This window comes from Manihot esculenta, chromosome 6 (assembly GCF_001659605.2).
Source record: "Manihot esculenta cultivar AM560-2 chromosome 6, M.esculenta_v8, whole genome shotgun sequence".
In the NCBI taxonomy this organism is placed as follows: Eukaryota; Viridiplantae; Streptophyta; class Magnoliopsida; order Malpighiales; family Euphorbiaceae; genus Manihot; species Manihot esculenta.
Window position 1 is genome coordinate 10,186,098 of NC_035166.2, and position 18,065 is coordinate 10,204,162.

Below are 18,065 nucleotides of genomic sequence, written 5' to 3' on the forward strand. Positions count from 1 at the left end.
GCAAAAACAGGCCATGGAAGAAATTCTGCCAGAAAGTGATCAGGGCAGTGATTTGCCCAATTCACTAGTAGAAACTGACCCGATCGCTGGGCAAACTGAGCTGTCCAGCAGTGATTTGCCCAAATCACCAGAGAAGGCAGAGAGTGATCTGCCCAAATCAACAGACCAGGCAGAATCCAGTCAAAGGCAGAAACAGCAACTTATGGAGAAATTCAAGGTACCTCCTCCCTTCCCAAAGAGATTTGCAAGATCCCAAAAGGAGAAAGAGGAAAAAGAGATATTGGAGACACTCCGCAAGGTGGAAATCAACATTCCCCTACTTGATGCTGTAAAGCAAATTCCAAGGTATGCCAAGTTTCTCAAAGAGCTATGCACCAACCGAAGGAAACTTGCTGAACGTGAAAAGGTAAGTGTGGGGGAGTGTGTTTCAGCTGTAATCCAAAGGAAACTTCCAACCAAATGCAAGGATAGAGGGATGTTCGCGGTTTCATGCAAGATAGGCAATGTGGGAATAAAGAAGGCCATGTGTGACCTTGGAGCTTCAATAAATGTCATGCCACTTTCCATTTTTAACTTGTTGAATGCAGGTACACTCAAGGGCACCAGTATTGTGATCCAATTGGCTGACCAATCCGTCGTCCATCCCAAGGGAGTGCTAGAAGATGTGTTGGTACAAGTTGACCAACTAGTCTTCCCAGCAGATTTTTATGTGATTGACATGGAGGAGGATAAAGGCAAAATCACCTCTGACATCTTACTTGGGAGACCATTCTTGAGCACAGCAAGAACAAAAATTGATGTGCATGATGGCACATTGACTATGGAGTTTGAAGGGGAAGTTATCAAATTTAATGTTTATGATGCCATGAAATTCCCCAATGATGTTTCTCCTGTTTATGGCCTTGATGTTATTGATGATTTAAGTCAAGAAATTTTTGATTTTGATCAAGAAAACTTACTTTATGAAGGTCTTTGCAGGAAAGGAGAAGTGGACAGCAACATCACTGAAGCAGAAAAAACAGCAGACTGCTGTAACTTGCTGGATGTGGGTGATTTGCCCAGTGATTTGCCCAGACCACCAGATAATCTGCTCAAATCACAGACCAAATCACTGGAGCAGACAGACTTGACAGAAAGTGATTTGCCCAGACCACCAGATAATCTGCCCAAATCACAGCCCAAATCAGACAGCAAACAGCAGAAATCAGCACTAGAACTGAAACCATTGCCAAGCCACCTCAAATATGCCTACTTGGGAGCTGGAAATTCACTTCCAGTCATTATTTCTAACCAGCTCAGCCAAGAAGAAGAGGAAAAGCTCCTTGATGTGTTAAAGAAGCACAAAAAAGCAATTCGGTGGACCTTGGAGGACATAAAAGGCACCTCAAGACCATTCGGTGGAGGCTCATCTCACCAGAATCAGAGACAGGATACAGCACATGAAGCTATTGACATACGGAGTCCACAAACAAGCAAGGTTTTCAAGGTTAATGGGCATCGTTTGAAGAGATTCTATGAAGGTTTTATTGTCCATGTTGTGGAGGAGGTTCCCTTGGATCCCCCTTCCCAAGACTGCTGAGCAAGACACTGAAGTCCAGCCCAAGACAGAAAACAGGGCGCTACTGGGAGGCAGCCCAGATGTAGTGATTTGCCCAGTGATTTGCCCACTGCTTGCCCAAATCGCCGGGCAAATCGACTGAATATACCATAGTCACAAGTGATCGGGGCAGTGATTTGCCCAATTGCCCAAATAATTTGACCAAGATCACCGGTCCAATCGCAAAATCAAGCACATCATCAGAAAAGGGCGTGAACAGTACCAGCCCAGCAACTGCAAAGAAGAAGCGGTCTGGCCAAGTGATTTGCCCACTGCTTATCCAAATCACTGGTCAAATCACCCTGTCAAGAATCCAGAGGGCCAGCATTAAATGATCAGGGCAGTTCACATACCCAAATCACTTTAAGTAGTTCTTTTCTTTTACTCTTTTACTTTTTACGCTATCTACTGTTTTTATCTCTTCTTCTTCAAGATTTCTCCTCTCCGACCCACCACTCACCCACCGGCAAACTCAAGACCACAATGGTAAGAATTAAGATGAAGGCCACCGGCGGACCGTTCATGTGGAAGAAACTAGGGCTGCCGAGACCCATCCCCTCCGACAGTGATGACGAAGTGCGGGACACCCCTCCACAGCAGCCCCTGCAGATGGGACAACACAGGAAACAGGGCAAGAACCAGCAAATACACTTCCAGCAGACCCCAGCAGGATGCTCCTCAGCCACCAGAAGACGAAGCCCCCAACCAGACAGTAGAGGCTCGTCTCAGAAGGATTGAAGATCGAATGCAAAGGATGGAGAACTTGTTGGACCTGCTGGTGGACCATTTTCTACCCCAGCACCGTGACAGATAGCAATTTGCCCAGTGATTTGCCCAGTACTTGCTCAAGTCACTAGTCAAATCACTCACTGGCCAGGGAGTACCTTTCCCTTTTCTCCTTCATTTTTCTATATGTTTATTCACACATTGAGGACAATATGTGGGATAGGTGTGGGGGTACTGGAGAGTATTTATTCACTGATCACACCATCTTTTTGATTTCTTTTGTTTCTTTTTGTTTCTTTTTGCATTATTTTTTTACCCCTTTTTGCACACACCAGAATATTTTCACACTCCTAGCACACACACACAGAATTTTGTAGCTAATTGCTTTACTCAACATAGATAACAAGGTTGAAAGAGTACCCTTATCTCATGACCCCATTGATTTGCCACCCCTTTAAGCCTAAATTGAATCATTCACAGTATGTTACCTTCACTTAGGGAGTTTTTTCTCTTGAATTGAATCCTTAAATGTGCTAAGGTCAAGGAAAATAAAAATACAAATACATGCAAACACAAAGCTAGTGTAACTCCCTATGAGCTGATTTGCCCAAATAATCAGGAAAAACCAGCACAAAGCACAAATCATAAACCTGTTCCAATGGTCTAAAACTATGAACTGTGCCTAAAAGCCACTTGGAGAAGTGACTGACTGAGTAACCGGGGGTGTATTACCCATGTACACAATCGCGTAAAAAGGTCAGTAAACTTTTTCAAGCAAATAAGTTTCGATGGTCTAGACTATGAACAGAGCTAGTAGCCATTTGAACAAGTGACTAACTGAGTAACCGGGGGTGTATCACCCATGTACACAATCGCGTAAAAAGGTTAGTGACTTTTTCAGGCAAGGATAAGAATAAGTGCTGCTGAAAATAAAAACAAAAATAAAAAGAAATAGAGAAGAAAAGGGGCAAGTCACTCCTAGGGGTTGCATTAAAACTAACATAAAGTAATAAGCATGATTGTTTCAAAAACCTTTCTCTTGACCATGGTAGGTGAAAGGAAACAAGGAAAGGAGAGGATGACCTTAGTGCATGTACTCTATACTGTGATAATTCAGATTAGGAGTCTAGGGGGGGCTGATTAAGTGGTACTTAGGCTCTAAGGAAAAAGGGGGCTTGATTGGCTAAGTTATTTGTTGCTTGAGGACAAGCAAAAAGCTAGGTGTGGGGGTATTTGATCAAGCATAATTTAGCCACATTTTTATCATAATTATTATTGCTTATTTACACATTTTTCAGTTTAATTTATAGTTTTTATCTTGTTTTTTCAGAAAAAGAAGAAATTGAAAAATGGAAGAAAAAGTGCAGAAAATTCAAAAAAGGATGATTTGCCCAGTGATTTGCCCAAGATCACCAGATATCTGCTCCAATCACTGCCCAGATCAAGCTAAAGCAGAAACCCGGAGGCAACAGGCAGCAGTGATTTGCCAAGTGATTTGCCCCAGACACTCGAAGATCACTGGCCAAATCACTCGCAGAGACATAAAGGACTGACTCACAGTGGCAGTGATTTGCCCAGTGATTTGCCCACTGCTCGCTCAAATCACCAGGCAAATCACTTTGACAGCAGAAACTTACAACAGAGCGGGAAAATGGACAGAAAACAGAAATCTGAATTTTTAGAAGTCCAAATCCAATCCAATCACCTCCAACACAAAACCAAGAGCCACGAAAGAGTCTCTCATCCAAGGAAATCCAATTGCAATCAAAATCTACATCAATAGAGGAGTCAAACACCAAATCAAAGAGGGATTCCAAAACCCTAGATGGAGAAAATTCTTCAAGCTATAAAAGGAGAACCTCCAAAACCAGCAGGGCATCTTCTGCTGAGGAATTGAACTCGCCAGAAACTCTCCAGCATCTTCCTTTTTCTTTTCCTTTCATCTTTTTGTGTATTTAGTCCACCATGAGTGGCTAAACTCTTTTCTTTTCTAGTTGAAGTTGGTGAATTTCAGATTTTGTGATGAATTGGGAGACTTAATACTCCATTGTTGAACTCTTGTTTATTTCAATATTTATGCAATCTGATCTTTTCCATAATTATTACTTTGCTTTTAGAATCAATAAGGGCCCATTGCTTTTAAATTGCTAAAGTGATAAATTGTTTGAATGATTTAGGTCTGTAATTGCTTGAATTGTTTAAACTCACATTTAATCAAGTTGCATGATCTAAACTTGACCACGCGGTTGGCAAGGTTAGAATTAGGTTTCTCTAAGTCTTAATGCAGTTAACAGTTGTTCGATGCTATAATGCCCCAAGGACGTTCCTTGGCAACTTGTTAACTAGTGTTTGATTAGCGAACGTTTCCTAATCAAACTAGAACTAAGGAGGAATTTGGATTGTGAGAAGCGTCTTCCACATCCAAAACTAATTTATTGGAATAAATAGGAGTGTTAAAGAATCAATGATCAATTCTAAACAATCTGAAATAAGATCCATACTTCAACTAGAAGCTTTTCTCTTATTGATTAACTCATCTTTAAATTATTGCTTTCTTTTGCTATTTAGTTCATCAACTCAAACCCCCCTATTTTAATTATTTGTTATTTACTCATCTTGGTTATTATTAGGAAGATCTTTAGTGTCAATTCCCTGTGGTTCGACCCTATTGCCACTATCTACAAGTTTATTGTTGATTGTTTAATAGGTTTATTTTTTACGGCTTCGACAACCGCCTATCACCTTGGCCGTTCTCTACTTGTGCCCTAGCAGCACTTCTTTCGTCCATGTGGTTAGGTGACTTCGATAGTCCGTCGGCCTTGCACCTATTATTTCTCTTCTTCTTTCAGCAACGTCGCCTTCACCTCTCTCGATTGGGCAACACCACCTCCCTTAGACATTCGGCTACCAACTCCCTATTGGATCCACCATCCAAAGCATAAACCACCATTTCTCTCGATGGTAGCCCTTTCGGCAACTCAGCTTCACCTTGGATCAGACATTCGACTCCATCTTGGACCCGACATTCCTCTAGATCCTTCTCCTCTTGGGAACTCACTTCCCCAATGCTTGAGTCGACCATAGGACAAGAAATTGATACTAAAAAGTTTCAATCAATAACTAGGAAAACAAACAATAAAAATAAAAAGGGAAGTTTTGATGAAGGGTGAAACTAAAGTAAAAAAATAAAAATAAAACAATTAATGGAAGCAATAACTAAGAAAAAAAATCAAATATTAACTTAGAGAAAATCAATACAAACAAATTCTATTGAAAAATAGGATCCATTTCAGTTGTGAGAATTGATTATTGAAGCAAAAACATATTTATTCATTCCAATAGATTGGTTATAGTTATGGGAGACGCTCCTAATAACCAATCTCTCCTTAGATGTAAATTAATTAGGAAATATTCGCTATTTAACCCTAGTCAACAAGCAATCTAAAAAACGTCTATTAGATTTAATTTATCAACCACCTTAAGAATTAGAGAGATCCAATTCTGACTAACAAACCAAACGACGTGATGAATTTAAATTAGATAATGCCGTAAAATTTGGAATGAAACGTGTGAGATCGCGTATCTTTAATGGGAAAATCTTATTTTCTTTGTTTTCACAGACTGTAGATTTTCTTAGGAGTTTGAGCAAGGCTCAGGTCAAAGATTGACTGGGTCATTTGGCAGTTTCTATCTAGGGCCTTAGGTAATTTGACAGTTTCTATCTAGAGCCTTAGGTAATTTTTGGTACTGAACGAATAAAAATAGTCAATAGGTTTATCCAAATCGTTGGTTAAGGCTTTGTTTAGCAGTTTTTTCAAGATATTTGTCAAATTAACTGATTCTTTATTTTACAGTAAAAACATGACAAAAGACACAAAATTAATAGAAAGTTACTTACATTAGTGTTAGATATGAAGTATATGCTAAATGTGTGCTCTATTATAAGAATACCATTTGTATCCTGATTTTTTATTTCTTTTCGACTCTTTTTTTTAAATTTTTATATTTTTAAAAGTTGGGTGAAAGCGGCATTGCACCATACAGCAAGTAAAGGAGGCGGAGGAGCAACAACCTTCTTAAAAAAATTACACTTAATCCTTTTAAATATTTTAAAATTTCATTTTAATTTTTAAGCTTTTCAAACTTTCATTTCCCACTTCAAAACATTATTTTTAAACCAAGTTTCAACTCATATTTCCATCCACACACATATATATAGATAGTAAAAATTATGTTATATAAACTGATTTCAAATTAGGTTTAATGATCTTGAGGTATAAAAATAATTACTTAAAATAATTACTTGTTTTATATAAAAATTTTATTAGGATAGAAAAAATAAAATAAATACCGTTTGTATTTCATATCTCTTTATCACTTTTCTTTTTTTGTCGTTCTAAAATTATTATTTACTTTTTATTTTACATTATATTTTATATAAATTGACTATTATAATTTCATTTTATTTTATTTTAAAAATAACTTCTCAAATTATTTTTTTAAGTGAATATTTTTGATATTTAATAAAAGTTAAGTTAATAAAAAATTATGAAATAAATTATAAATCTAAAAAGTGTTTGTTTGTTTGTTTTGAGGGATTCGAAAGTTATAAGATATATAATCTAATATTTTCAAGATTATGCGTTGACATTGCAATGAGTTGTTTCATAATATGACTATGAATAATTTATTTTATATTACAGGTGTTTTATATGTATTAGGCCATCAGATTTTAGCATTGAGTGATTTCTTCACAGAATCCTAGTCCAACTATAACTTCTTTTTTTTTTTTTTTTCTGTCGAAAGTCCAACTATAACTTAATCTCGGATTTCATATCCAAATAGGATGCAAAGATCAGGACAGAACCAAGTCGTATTTGACTTCTGATTTCTAACTCTGCATGGACTTCGTATGACCATAAATAGATGCAATTGTTTTCACTCTAGTTTGCCAAAGCCAGCAATAGTTGAAACTCTTTATTCTCTACAGCCATGGCTTCCTCCAAGCTTCTTTTCCCTTTGCTTCTCTGTTCCCTTTTCCTTTTTCTTCTTCTGCCTACATCTAATGCTCATCTTCTCAAGGCTTGTGAGTTTGAGGCCATATACAACCTTGGGGATTCAATTTCTGACACTGGCAATTTGATCCAAGAGGACCCTGCTTCTGTTTTTTCTAGACTTCCCTATGGCCAAAACCTGTACACGAATCCAACTGGTAGATGCTCCAATGGCTTGCTCATTATTGATTTCATTGGTAAGAAACCACTATATTATTTCACGTTTTATATGCTCTTTTGTGTGCGCTTAAGATAATTATTGCACTTGTTTGTATTTTGACAGCAAAATCAGCTGGTATTCCACTTCTTGAAGCATATTTGAATGCTAGTTCCAGCAAGACACATGGCGTGAATTTTGCAGTTGCTGGCTCTACTGCATTGCCTGTGGAATTTCTTGCAGAAAAAGGAGTGATTGCCCCTGTCACCAATAGTTCTCTTACCAAACAACTCAACTGGATGCATACCCATTTCAATACAACCTGCCATAGTTCCAAAGGTCACTATATATTACTGATGCATCATACTTTATAATAAGATAAATTATTTATTGAACTTATAACTATGCTTACTATTGTCTTATCCTTCTTATATTTTACAGAATGTGTAGAGAAACATAAGAGATCTTTGTTCATGGTTGGGGAGATTGGAGGCAATGATTATAACTATGCTTTCTTTCAAGGCAAGAGTATTGATGAGTTGAAGTCCATGGTATCTGATGTTGTTAAAGCTATCAAAGAAGCTGTTATGGTTAGTTAATTTTCTTCAAACATAGAGTAATTGATTTCTTCTGTTCATCTTTTCATTACCTTAAATTTCCTACATGTTTTCTGTAGAGGGTTATTGGATTTGGTGCTGCTCGGGTTATTGTTCCTGGGAATTTTCCAATCGGTTGCATGCCCATATATCTTAGTGGATTTCACTCCAATGATTCTAGTGAATATGATGAATTTCATTGCCTCAAAGGACTGAATAACTTTGCAATGTATCACAATGAGCAACTCCAGCAAGCAATTAAAGAATTGCAAGAAGAGAATCCAAAAGTGAATATAGTATATGGGGATTACTACAATGCCTACAAGTGGATTTTGAGTAAAGCTGCATTGCTTGGTGAGTTTTTGAAGTCTGCAAATTGTGGTTTAACATAACATTAACTACTGAAACTAACGTTGCGTTGCTTCATGGAAACAGGGTTTGATCCAAAATCACTGCAAAAGGCTTGTTGTGGGAGTGGAGGTGATTATGATTTTAGTCTTAATAGAATGTGTGGGGCTCCTAACGTACCAGTTTGTCATACACCTCAAGAACATATCAGTTGGGATGGAGTACATTCAACTGAAAAGGCCTATTTCTTCATGGCTCGATGGATCATTCGCAACATCTTCCAAAAGCTTAAGTGCATAGCTTGATTATTTCATAAATTTATATACTAGTTTGAAAGTTTGTCATTTAATTTAGTTTGTGGCTTTTAATTTTAATGGAAAGAAATTCAGTTGGTTAACATTTTTTAGATGTTATATCTATCAATATTAATTCTTATGTTGCTTATATATGCTATTAGCAATTCTTATATATGCTAGTTTTGGTTCCAATTAAATCTAAATTTTGAATCGTCAATGCAATTTTAATTCGAAAAAATTTTTAATATAAAAATAAATAAAAAATAAAGAAATAAATATAGATATTAAATATTATCAAATTAATAATTGAGTAAATAGTAAATTGTACATAAGGTATCCATTTTCATAATATGAAAAATAAAGTAATATTTAAATTTAAATGGAAATAATATTTGTTACCTATAAAAAAAAATTTAAACTTTTGATAATTAACTTTTCACTTATCAATTTTAAGTGCCACAATTTTATTAGATGATTAAACTGAAACTAAATTGGACCGTCAATTCAAACAAGCTAATTTTGATTTTTGTTCAAAGGAAGGCGCCTATAACTAACCCTAATATAAAGATCTAGTCGAATTCACTTCTATTCTGATTCACAGTTTGAATCAAATCATAAACAGGTGTACTTGTCCTTGTTATTAAAAATAGAAAATTATTCTTACCCATATTATTATTAGAGATAGAATAAATTACACTTTAATCTCAAAATTTAAACATAATTAACATATTAGTTTCTATTTTTTTAAAACCAAATACTTTAAATCTTTAAATTTTACACTAATCAAAATTTAAGATATTTCCGTCAAAATTGTTGTTTGTAAAATTTAAAATAACTATAGTATTGCTAAATAACTGAAAAAATCTAACACCATCACACACAATAAACATGCAATAATCAATCTCTCTCAAACATTTTATCAAATATTATACATGGATCAGCTTTGATGCAGCTCAGACCTGTTATTAATTTACCAAATGATTGATGCTTATATACCCCTAATATTATACATGGATCAGCTTTGATGCAGCTCAGACCTGTTATTAATTTACCAAATGATTGATGCTTATATACCCCTTCAGCTCCATGCCAGAGGAGAAGGATTAGAGTTTCAATAGGAATTATTAGGACTGGATTTCTCCTTCGATGGAATATGAAAGAGAGCATTTTACTCCACTCTTTAAACCAAGTTGTAATAATTAAATGTGAGATTTATAATTTAGTTCTTGAATATTGTCATTATTAATAAGTTAGTCCCTATATTTTTAAAAACTTATTAACACTACAAAAAATTTCTGGATTACCAACGGATTTTTCCGTTGGTAATTTTGTAAAAATCCGTTGGTAAACGATTTACCAACGGATTACTAACGGATTACGATCCGTTGTTAAAAAGCTCATTGATAAATTTTTACCAACGGCTTTCAGATCCGTTAATAATACTAAAGGATTTACTAATGGAATTTTTGTTAGTAATACTAACGGATTTACTAACGGATTTTAAATCCGTCAGTAAATTGAGAGAAAAATAATTTACTAACAGATTTTAAATCCGTTGGTAAATCTGTTAGTAAATTACCAACGGATTGAAATCCGTTAGTAAATTTATTGGAAATTTAAATACTTTTAAAATAATTATTATTTCGATTAGATAATAAAATTATATTATTATGGTTACTAAGTTTGTAATTTATGTCCAATATTTATTAGAAATATATAGAAAGTAGAAATAAGAGAAAAGTAGAGTAGAGAAAATGATAAAAAAAAAAAAAAAGAAAGAAAGAAGAGAAAAAGAAAAAAATGATAGAAAAATAAAAATTATTAGAAAGAAGGAAGAATGAGAGTAGAGTAAAAAGATTATTAGAAAAATGAGAAAAAAAGAGGAAATTATTAGAGAATAAAATAAATGAAGAGAAAATAATAGAAAAAGTATAGATAGAAAGAAAATGATATGAGAGGAAATAATATGAATGATAATTATAGAGAAAATTAAGAATAAGAGAAGAAATGGAAGAAAATAATGGAAAGAAAATGGAGAAAGTGAAAGGAAAATTATGGAGGAAAATAAAGAAAATAATAGAAGAGAGAAGAGAATGAGATAAAAAAGGATAAGAGATGAAAGGAAAATAATAGAAAAAAAATGAGAAGATAAAAATTAGATAAGAAAGTGAAATGAAAGAAAATAATAGAAAAAGAAAGAAAATGAGAGAAAGGGAAAGAAAATGGAAGAAATAAAAATGATAAAATGAATGAACGATAAAAGAAAAAAGGGTGGTGTTATATTTATAAAAGCAAATTATTATCGGATTTACTAACAGATTCAAATTCATTAGTAAATTTTAAAAAAAAATGGGTTTTTTCCCTCCAAAAATTACTAACGGATTTGAAATCCGTTAGTAAATCCATTGGTAACAAAAAAATATGGGTTTTAAAAAAAATGCGAAAATTTTACCCAAGATTTCATTTTAAATTTACCAACGAATTTATTAACGGATGACATCTGTTAGTGAATTACAAACGGATTTACTAATGGATTTTAAGTCCGTTAGTAATTTTCAATACTAATTATTTTATATATTTATAAGTTACCAACATATTTTGAAATCCGTTAATAATACTAACAGATTACCAACGGATTTGAAATCCGTTGGTAAATTTTTACATAAATTTTTTTACATTAAGATTTACCAACGGATTTGAAAATCCGTTAATAAATCCGTTAAAATTACTAATGGATTTTCAGCCATTAGAAAAAGTCACTCTAACAATTGCTCTAGCCAACAGGGTCTTTCTTATTTCGAGTAGCCCTAACTAATCAACATTCCTAGAGAATTTTAGCTCCCAAATGTGGTTATATTTGTTTCCAAAAGAAATTGAGAAAAAAAAAATTTAAGAAGAGAAATTAGTACAATGTTAAATTTCAAGAACTTCAAGCAATAGGGACTTGAAATCAAAACAAAGAAATAGAACCCTTAAAATAAATATTGAGAATGAATTTAATTGGGAAATGAAATAAAAAAAAAGAATTAAATAATAGTTAGGAGAGAAAGATATAATGTAAGGAATGAAAGAAAAAAGAAAGTAATGGAGGAAGAAAAGAGCATGTGGAAAGAGAAAAATTAATCAAATTGATCGGGTCATGTAGGAACAAAGTTCAAGTCTATCGATCTGTGTCTCAGTTGCATACATCACTACACTTCTACTTGACACTTATCGCATATATTGTCACGTGCTTAGCGATTCCAACCCCGAAAAACACTCAAGCCGTGCGACACTTAACTCAGTCTGTCGAACTAAATTAGCCCTAATCTCTCAATACACAGCGGAAGATGAATAAAAGGGTTGATTCCAGCAATCAACAGATTACAAGTGCTCACAGCGGTCAATAAGCACAACCTTGGGTAATTGAGACCTCAAGGTGTTGTAGAAGCCAATCACACACACAAAAGATTGGGAAGAGTATTTGGGGTGTTAGAGAATATACTAAGTGATGGAGAAATATAATGGAGGTTACAACAAATGTCTAGCAGAATATTGACTTGCTGTCTAGAATGTCTCTATGTCACTCCATCTCTCCATGTTTCCATATCTCTCATGTTTCTAAATGAACCTCTTAAGTGGTATTTATAGGGCTGCCACATCCCCATTTGTGGCTGAGATGCGAAGCTTCCTCAGCAAGCTATTGTCGAGCTTCCCCAGCAAGCTGCTGTCCAATCTTCCCAAGCAAGCTGCTTCTTGGAGAAGCTTCTTCTGTCTCCATTCTGTCCTATTCTGCTGCCTTGGCTGTTTCCCAGCAGTTTTGGGATGTTCTGACAGTTTCTGCCCATTTTGAACCTCATCTGGTCATTTCTAGCAAGTCTGGCAATCCTGAGGGCACGCTAGCCCCACTTGCTGCATGCCTGCCTGCTGCGGGCCCGTTGCTGCACGTGTTGGTCACCTTCTGCTCGCTACAGTGCCTCTATGAACCTCGTTTAGGCTCTAGGCTGCACATTTGCAAACTTCACCTGCCTGTTGGGTCGCTCGCCTATCTGCCTGCTGGAATGCGCACCTTTGAACCTCATTTGGGCGCTAGCTCGTGTGTGCTGCAACTCCCGCAGGCCTATCTCGTGCCGAACCAGCACTGTAGCCATGAACCTTGTTTCTACAGTGTTGGGCCCATGCTTGCTTCTTCCCAGCAGTCTGCAACATCTGAGTTGGGCTTGTCCTTGCCTCCAGCGACCTACCACTGTCCCAATGGCCCAACAATACTTTCAGCAGCCTTGCCAATCCTTGGAAACTCCCCTAGTGAACCTTATTAGCCTATTGGCTTGCCATGCACCCCAGCCTCCTGCCAGTCCAAGCGCAACTCATTTCTGGCAGCCTAGTAGCTCCATTACCAACCAGCGTTCTGACCAGCCGCTGCACCTCATTAGCCTGCTGGCCTGCCATGTGCCCCAACTTCCTGCCAGTCGTATAGCAACTCATTTCTGGCAACCTAGCAACTCCATCACCAACCAACGTTCTGACCAGCCACTACACATCATTAGCCCCAGGCTGAACCTCATTCAGCCTACTGCCAGCTTGCGACACCAAATCTGCCCTTGATGCAGAATTAGCCCATTGGCCTACCAATTGGCTGCCGCATGCACCGCTAGCAATACTTCGCCGATTTTGCCTCTATGACCTCCTCGACTCATTTTTCCTTGAATTGTGGGGTTTCTTAGTCTCACCACTCTTAGACCGTGACATCCTCCCTCACTCATCCTGGCGACAACTTCATCGCATCCTCCTCGTACGTCCTCTAACGCACGAGCTAGAGTCAGATCTACCGGCATGTCCACCTACATGCTCCATATCGATCCCACTTGTATGTCCACCTACATGCTCCATGTTGATTCCACTTGCATGTGCACCTACATGCAATGCATGTTCACCCACGTGCTCCTTGTTGCCTTGGCCATTCTCTACTTATGCCCCAGTAGCACTTCTTTTGTCCACGTGGTTAGGTGACTTCGCTAGTCCGTCGGCCTTGCACCTATTATTTCTCTTCTCCTTTGAGCAACGTTGCCTTTACCTCTCTCGCTTGGGCAACACCACCTCCCTTGGATATTCGGCTACCAACTCCCTGTTGGATCCACCATCCAAAGCACAAACCACCATTTCTCTCGATGGTAGCCCTTTCGGCAACTCGGCTTCACCTTGGATCGGACATTCGACTCCATCTTGGACCCGACATTCCTCTAGATCCTTCTCCTCTTGGGAACTCATTTCCCCAATGCTTGAGTTTACCATAGGATAAGAAATTGATACTAAAAAGTTCCAATCAATAACTAGGAAAACAAACAATAAAAATAAAAAGGAAAGTTTTGATGAAGGGTGAAACTAAAGGAAAAAAAAAAAGATAAAACAATTAAAGAAAGTAATAACTAAGAAAAAAAATCAAATATTAACTTAGAGAAAATCAATATAAACAAATTCTATTGAAAAATATGATCCATTTCAGTTGTGAGAATTGATTATTGAAGCAAAAATATATTTATTTATTCCAATAGATTGGTTCTAGTTATGGGAGACGCTCCTCACAACCAATCTCTTCTTAGATGTAAATTAATTAGAAAATGTTCGCTAATTAACTTTAGTCAACAAACAATCTAAAAAACGTCTATTGAATTTAATTTATCAACCGGTTTAAGAATTAGAGAGATCCAATAAGAAACCAAACTACGTGGTAAGTTTAAACTAGATCATGCCGTGAAATTTGGAATGAATCGTGTGAGATCGCGTATCTTTAATGGGAAGATCTTATTTTCTTTATTTTCACATCAAGTGTGCTTTTTGTCGCAGACTGTAGATTTACCTAGGGGTTTGGGCAAGGCGTAGGTCAAAGATTGACTAGGTCATTTAACACTTTCTATCTAGAGCCTTAGGTAATTTTTGGTAGTGGGCGAACAAAAATAGTCAGTAGGTTTACCCAAAACGCTAGTTAAGGCTTTGTTCAGCCATTTTCTCAAGATATTTATCAAATTAACTGATTTTTTGTTTTTCTGTAAAAATATGATAAAAGACACAAAATTAATAGAAAATTACTTAGATTAGTATTAAATATGAAGCGTAATATACGCTAAATTTATATTCTATCACAAGAATACCATTAATAGTTTCCTCCTTAGGCTTATATTCTGATTCTTTATTTTTTTCACTCTTTTTTTTATATTTTATTTTTCTAAAAGTTGGATAAAGGCGGTTTTGCGCCATACAACAAGTAAAGGAGGCAGAGGAGCAACAAACTTCTTAAAAAAATTACACTTGAAACCTTTTAAATAATTTTAAAATTTTCATTTTAACTTTTAAGCTTTTCAAACTTTCATTTTCCACTTCAAAACTTTATTTTTAAGCCAAGTTTCAACTCATATTTCCATCTACATATATATATTTCTAATAATAAAATAAAATCGAAGAACTTAGATGGTAAAAATTATGTTGCATAAACTGATTTCAAATTAAGTTTAATGATTTTGAGCTATAAAAATAATTACTTAAACTAAAATAAAAAAATCTATATTTATACAAAGTTGAAAAGTAAAGTTTTTTTTTTTTTTTGTTAATATCAAGCTCCATTTAATAAGATAAACATCTAGAAACATAATAAGGTTATCAAAATATATAAAATAATTTTCACCGATAAATTTTTTAAATATCTTAAATACAAAGTAAAAAAATACTAAAAAATTTTAAAAATGCTTTCAAAAACGAAATCAATTGGAATTATATTATATAAAATAATATTTCAGATGTTGAAAAATGATGACAAAAATTTTGTTAAAATAAATACGGTCTTTATTCCTTACCTCTTTTTTACTTTTTTTTTCTCGTTCTAAAATTATTATTTGCTTTATGTTTTATATTATATTATTATATAAACTGACTATTATAATCATATTTTATTTTATTTTATTTCTAAAATAATTTCTCATAATATTTTTCTAAGTGAATATTTAAAATATTTTTTAATATTTAATAAAAATTAAGTTAATAAAAAATTATAAAGTAAATTATAAATCTAAAAAGTGTTTGTTAGTTTATTTTGAGGGATTCGAAAGTTATTACATATATAACTTAAGATTTTTGAGATTATGCCATTGAGGTGAGGTGTTTGATAATATGACTATGAGTAATTTGTTTTATATTACAGGTGTTCTATATGTGTTAGGCCATCAGATTTTAGCATGGAGGGATTTCTTTACAGAATCCTAGTCCAACTATAACTTTCCTACATGTTTTCTGTAGAGGGTTATTCGATTTGGTGCTATTCGAGTTATTATTCCTAGGAATTTTCCAATCGGTTGCATGCCCATATATCTTAGTGGATTTCACTCGAATGATTCTAGTGAATACGATGAATTTCCCTCAAAGGACTGAATAACTTTGCAATGTATCACAATGAGCAACTCCAACAAGCAATTAAAGAATTGCAAGAAGAGAATCCAAAAGTGAATGTGGTATATGGGGATTACTACAGTGCCTACATGTGGATTTTGAGGAAAGCTGCATTGCTTGGTAAGTCTTTAAAATTAGTAAATTGTGGGTTCAACATATTTGCATTACTGAAACTAACACTAGGTTACTTGTTTCATGGAAAAGGTTTTGATCCAAAATCACTGCAAAAAGCTTGTTGTGGGAGTGGAGGTGATTATGAATTTAGTCTAAATAGAATGTGTGGAGCTCTTAATATAGCAGTTTGTGATAAACCTCAAGAACGTATAAGTTGGGATGGAGTGCATTCAACTGAAAAGGCCTATTTCTTCATGGCACGATGGATCATTCGTGACATCTTCGAAAAGCTTCAGTGCATAGCTTGATTATTAGATAAATTTATATACTAGTTAGATTATTGAGTAGTAGAAAGTTTGTCATTTAATTAAGTTTTTGTGGCTTTCAATTTTAATGGAATGAGATTGAGTTAGTTAAAAATTTTTCAGATGTTCTATCTACGAATATTAGTTCTTATGTATTTATTGAATTCATTGAATATCTGCTAGTAGCAACCTTATGAAGTAATGAGAGGATATCCATGCATGAATTTATTTAGTATTTGTAAATTTCTTTTGTACTATGGGGTGAAAAGAGAAATCCTCTGTGATAGCAGTTGTAGTAGTAAATTTCATATTTTTATTTATGAGTCTCATCTGGAATTTAACAGCAATGCTATTAAAGTTCTAGTCTGATAGCATGACAGAGAAAATATCTGAAAATATACTAGTTCTGTATTCAGCTAGGCTTGCTTTAAGGCCATTATTCCATGAAGATTATAGCAGATACTGAAATTTGAATGAGATATATTGAGAGAGTTATTGAATAGAGCTTGAAGCAGGTATTAATGAGATAGTTGATGATTTACAACCTGGAGATGAGATGGTTAAATTTGGCAGTGCGGAATATAAAGTTGGTGATAATTAACCTTCTGCAGAGTCTTGCTACTGAGGCTCAGGCAAAACTTGATCATGCATTATCTGTTGTAGATTGGATGTAACGACCTGGAACCCGGACCGCTACCGGCGCTAGGATTTATATCGACTGAAGGTCGCCGGAACCCGTAGCAAGCCTACTATGCATCCTGTGTACCTGATAAAATCACATACATAATCATACATTTACATAAATCTTTTGACTTTTCACCTACCAAGCTTGATCTGTGCATGCATCATAACTGTATACATAAAACCCCATACTAGAGCCCTCATCAAATGCTCTAGCAAGGTCAGCGTCTCATACATCAAGTTTGGTTCAACATATCTCATCATTAAAACATTTACATAAAGATCATGTACAAAAGGGATTACAACTATCAATGGGCCAAGCATAATACTATCCACAATTGTAATACCCGGCTAGAGTCCGGCATCGGAATTCTACTTTCCGATGGAGTTTCGGATGTCGGAAGGCTCTAGAAGGGTGAGAGGGATGGTTTTTCTAATATGTTTTGGTATGTTTTATAGTGTTAATGCATAAGGAAATGAGTTTTGTGAATGAAATGAACCAAGGCAGAAAAGCCAGGTTCGACCGCCGAAGTTAAGGTTCGGCCGCCGAACATGCATGGCTTTCGGTTTCACGTGTGGCCGCCGAAGGTGGTCTGGCCAGCCACCTATAAATGGCCCTCAGTCGGTTGAAGCGGTAAGAGCACCGTTTCTTTTGTCTTCTGAGGTGAGACCCTGTCCTTTGTGAGTGTTCTTTCATGTTTTCATTCAATCTTGCAAAGATTTGATTAGTTTTGATGGTATTTTGAAGGTTTTAAGCTAAAAACTCAAAGTTGTG

The 18,065-nt window shown here is 35.3% G+C and overlaps 1 protein-coding gene across 1 annotated transcript; it reads left to right on the plus strand.

Annotated features, from left to right (window-relative positions):
- Nucleotides 1-7,199: 7,199 nt before the first annotated feature.
- Nucleotides 7,200-16,612, plus strand: LOC110617834 (GDSL esterase/lipase At5g03980-like). The gene is made up of 5 exons (XM_043957743.1): nucleotides 7,200-7,574; nucleotides 7,661-7,873; nucleotides 7,985-8,124; nucleotides 8,211-8,484; nucleotides 16,395-16,612. Exons 1-5 carry the CDS (start codon nucleotides 7,316-7,318, stop codon nucleotides 16,610-16,612), a joined length of 1,104 nt encoding a protein of 367 aa, XP_043813678.1. The 5' UTR covers nucleotides 7,200-7,315.
- Nucleotides 16,613-18,065: the final 1,453 nt, after the last annotated feature.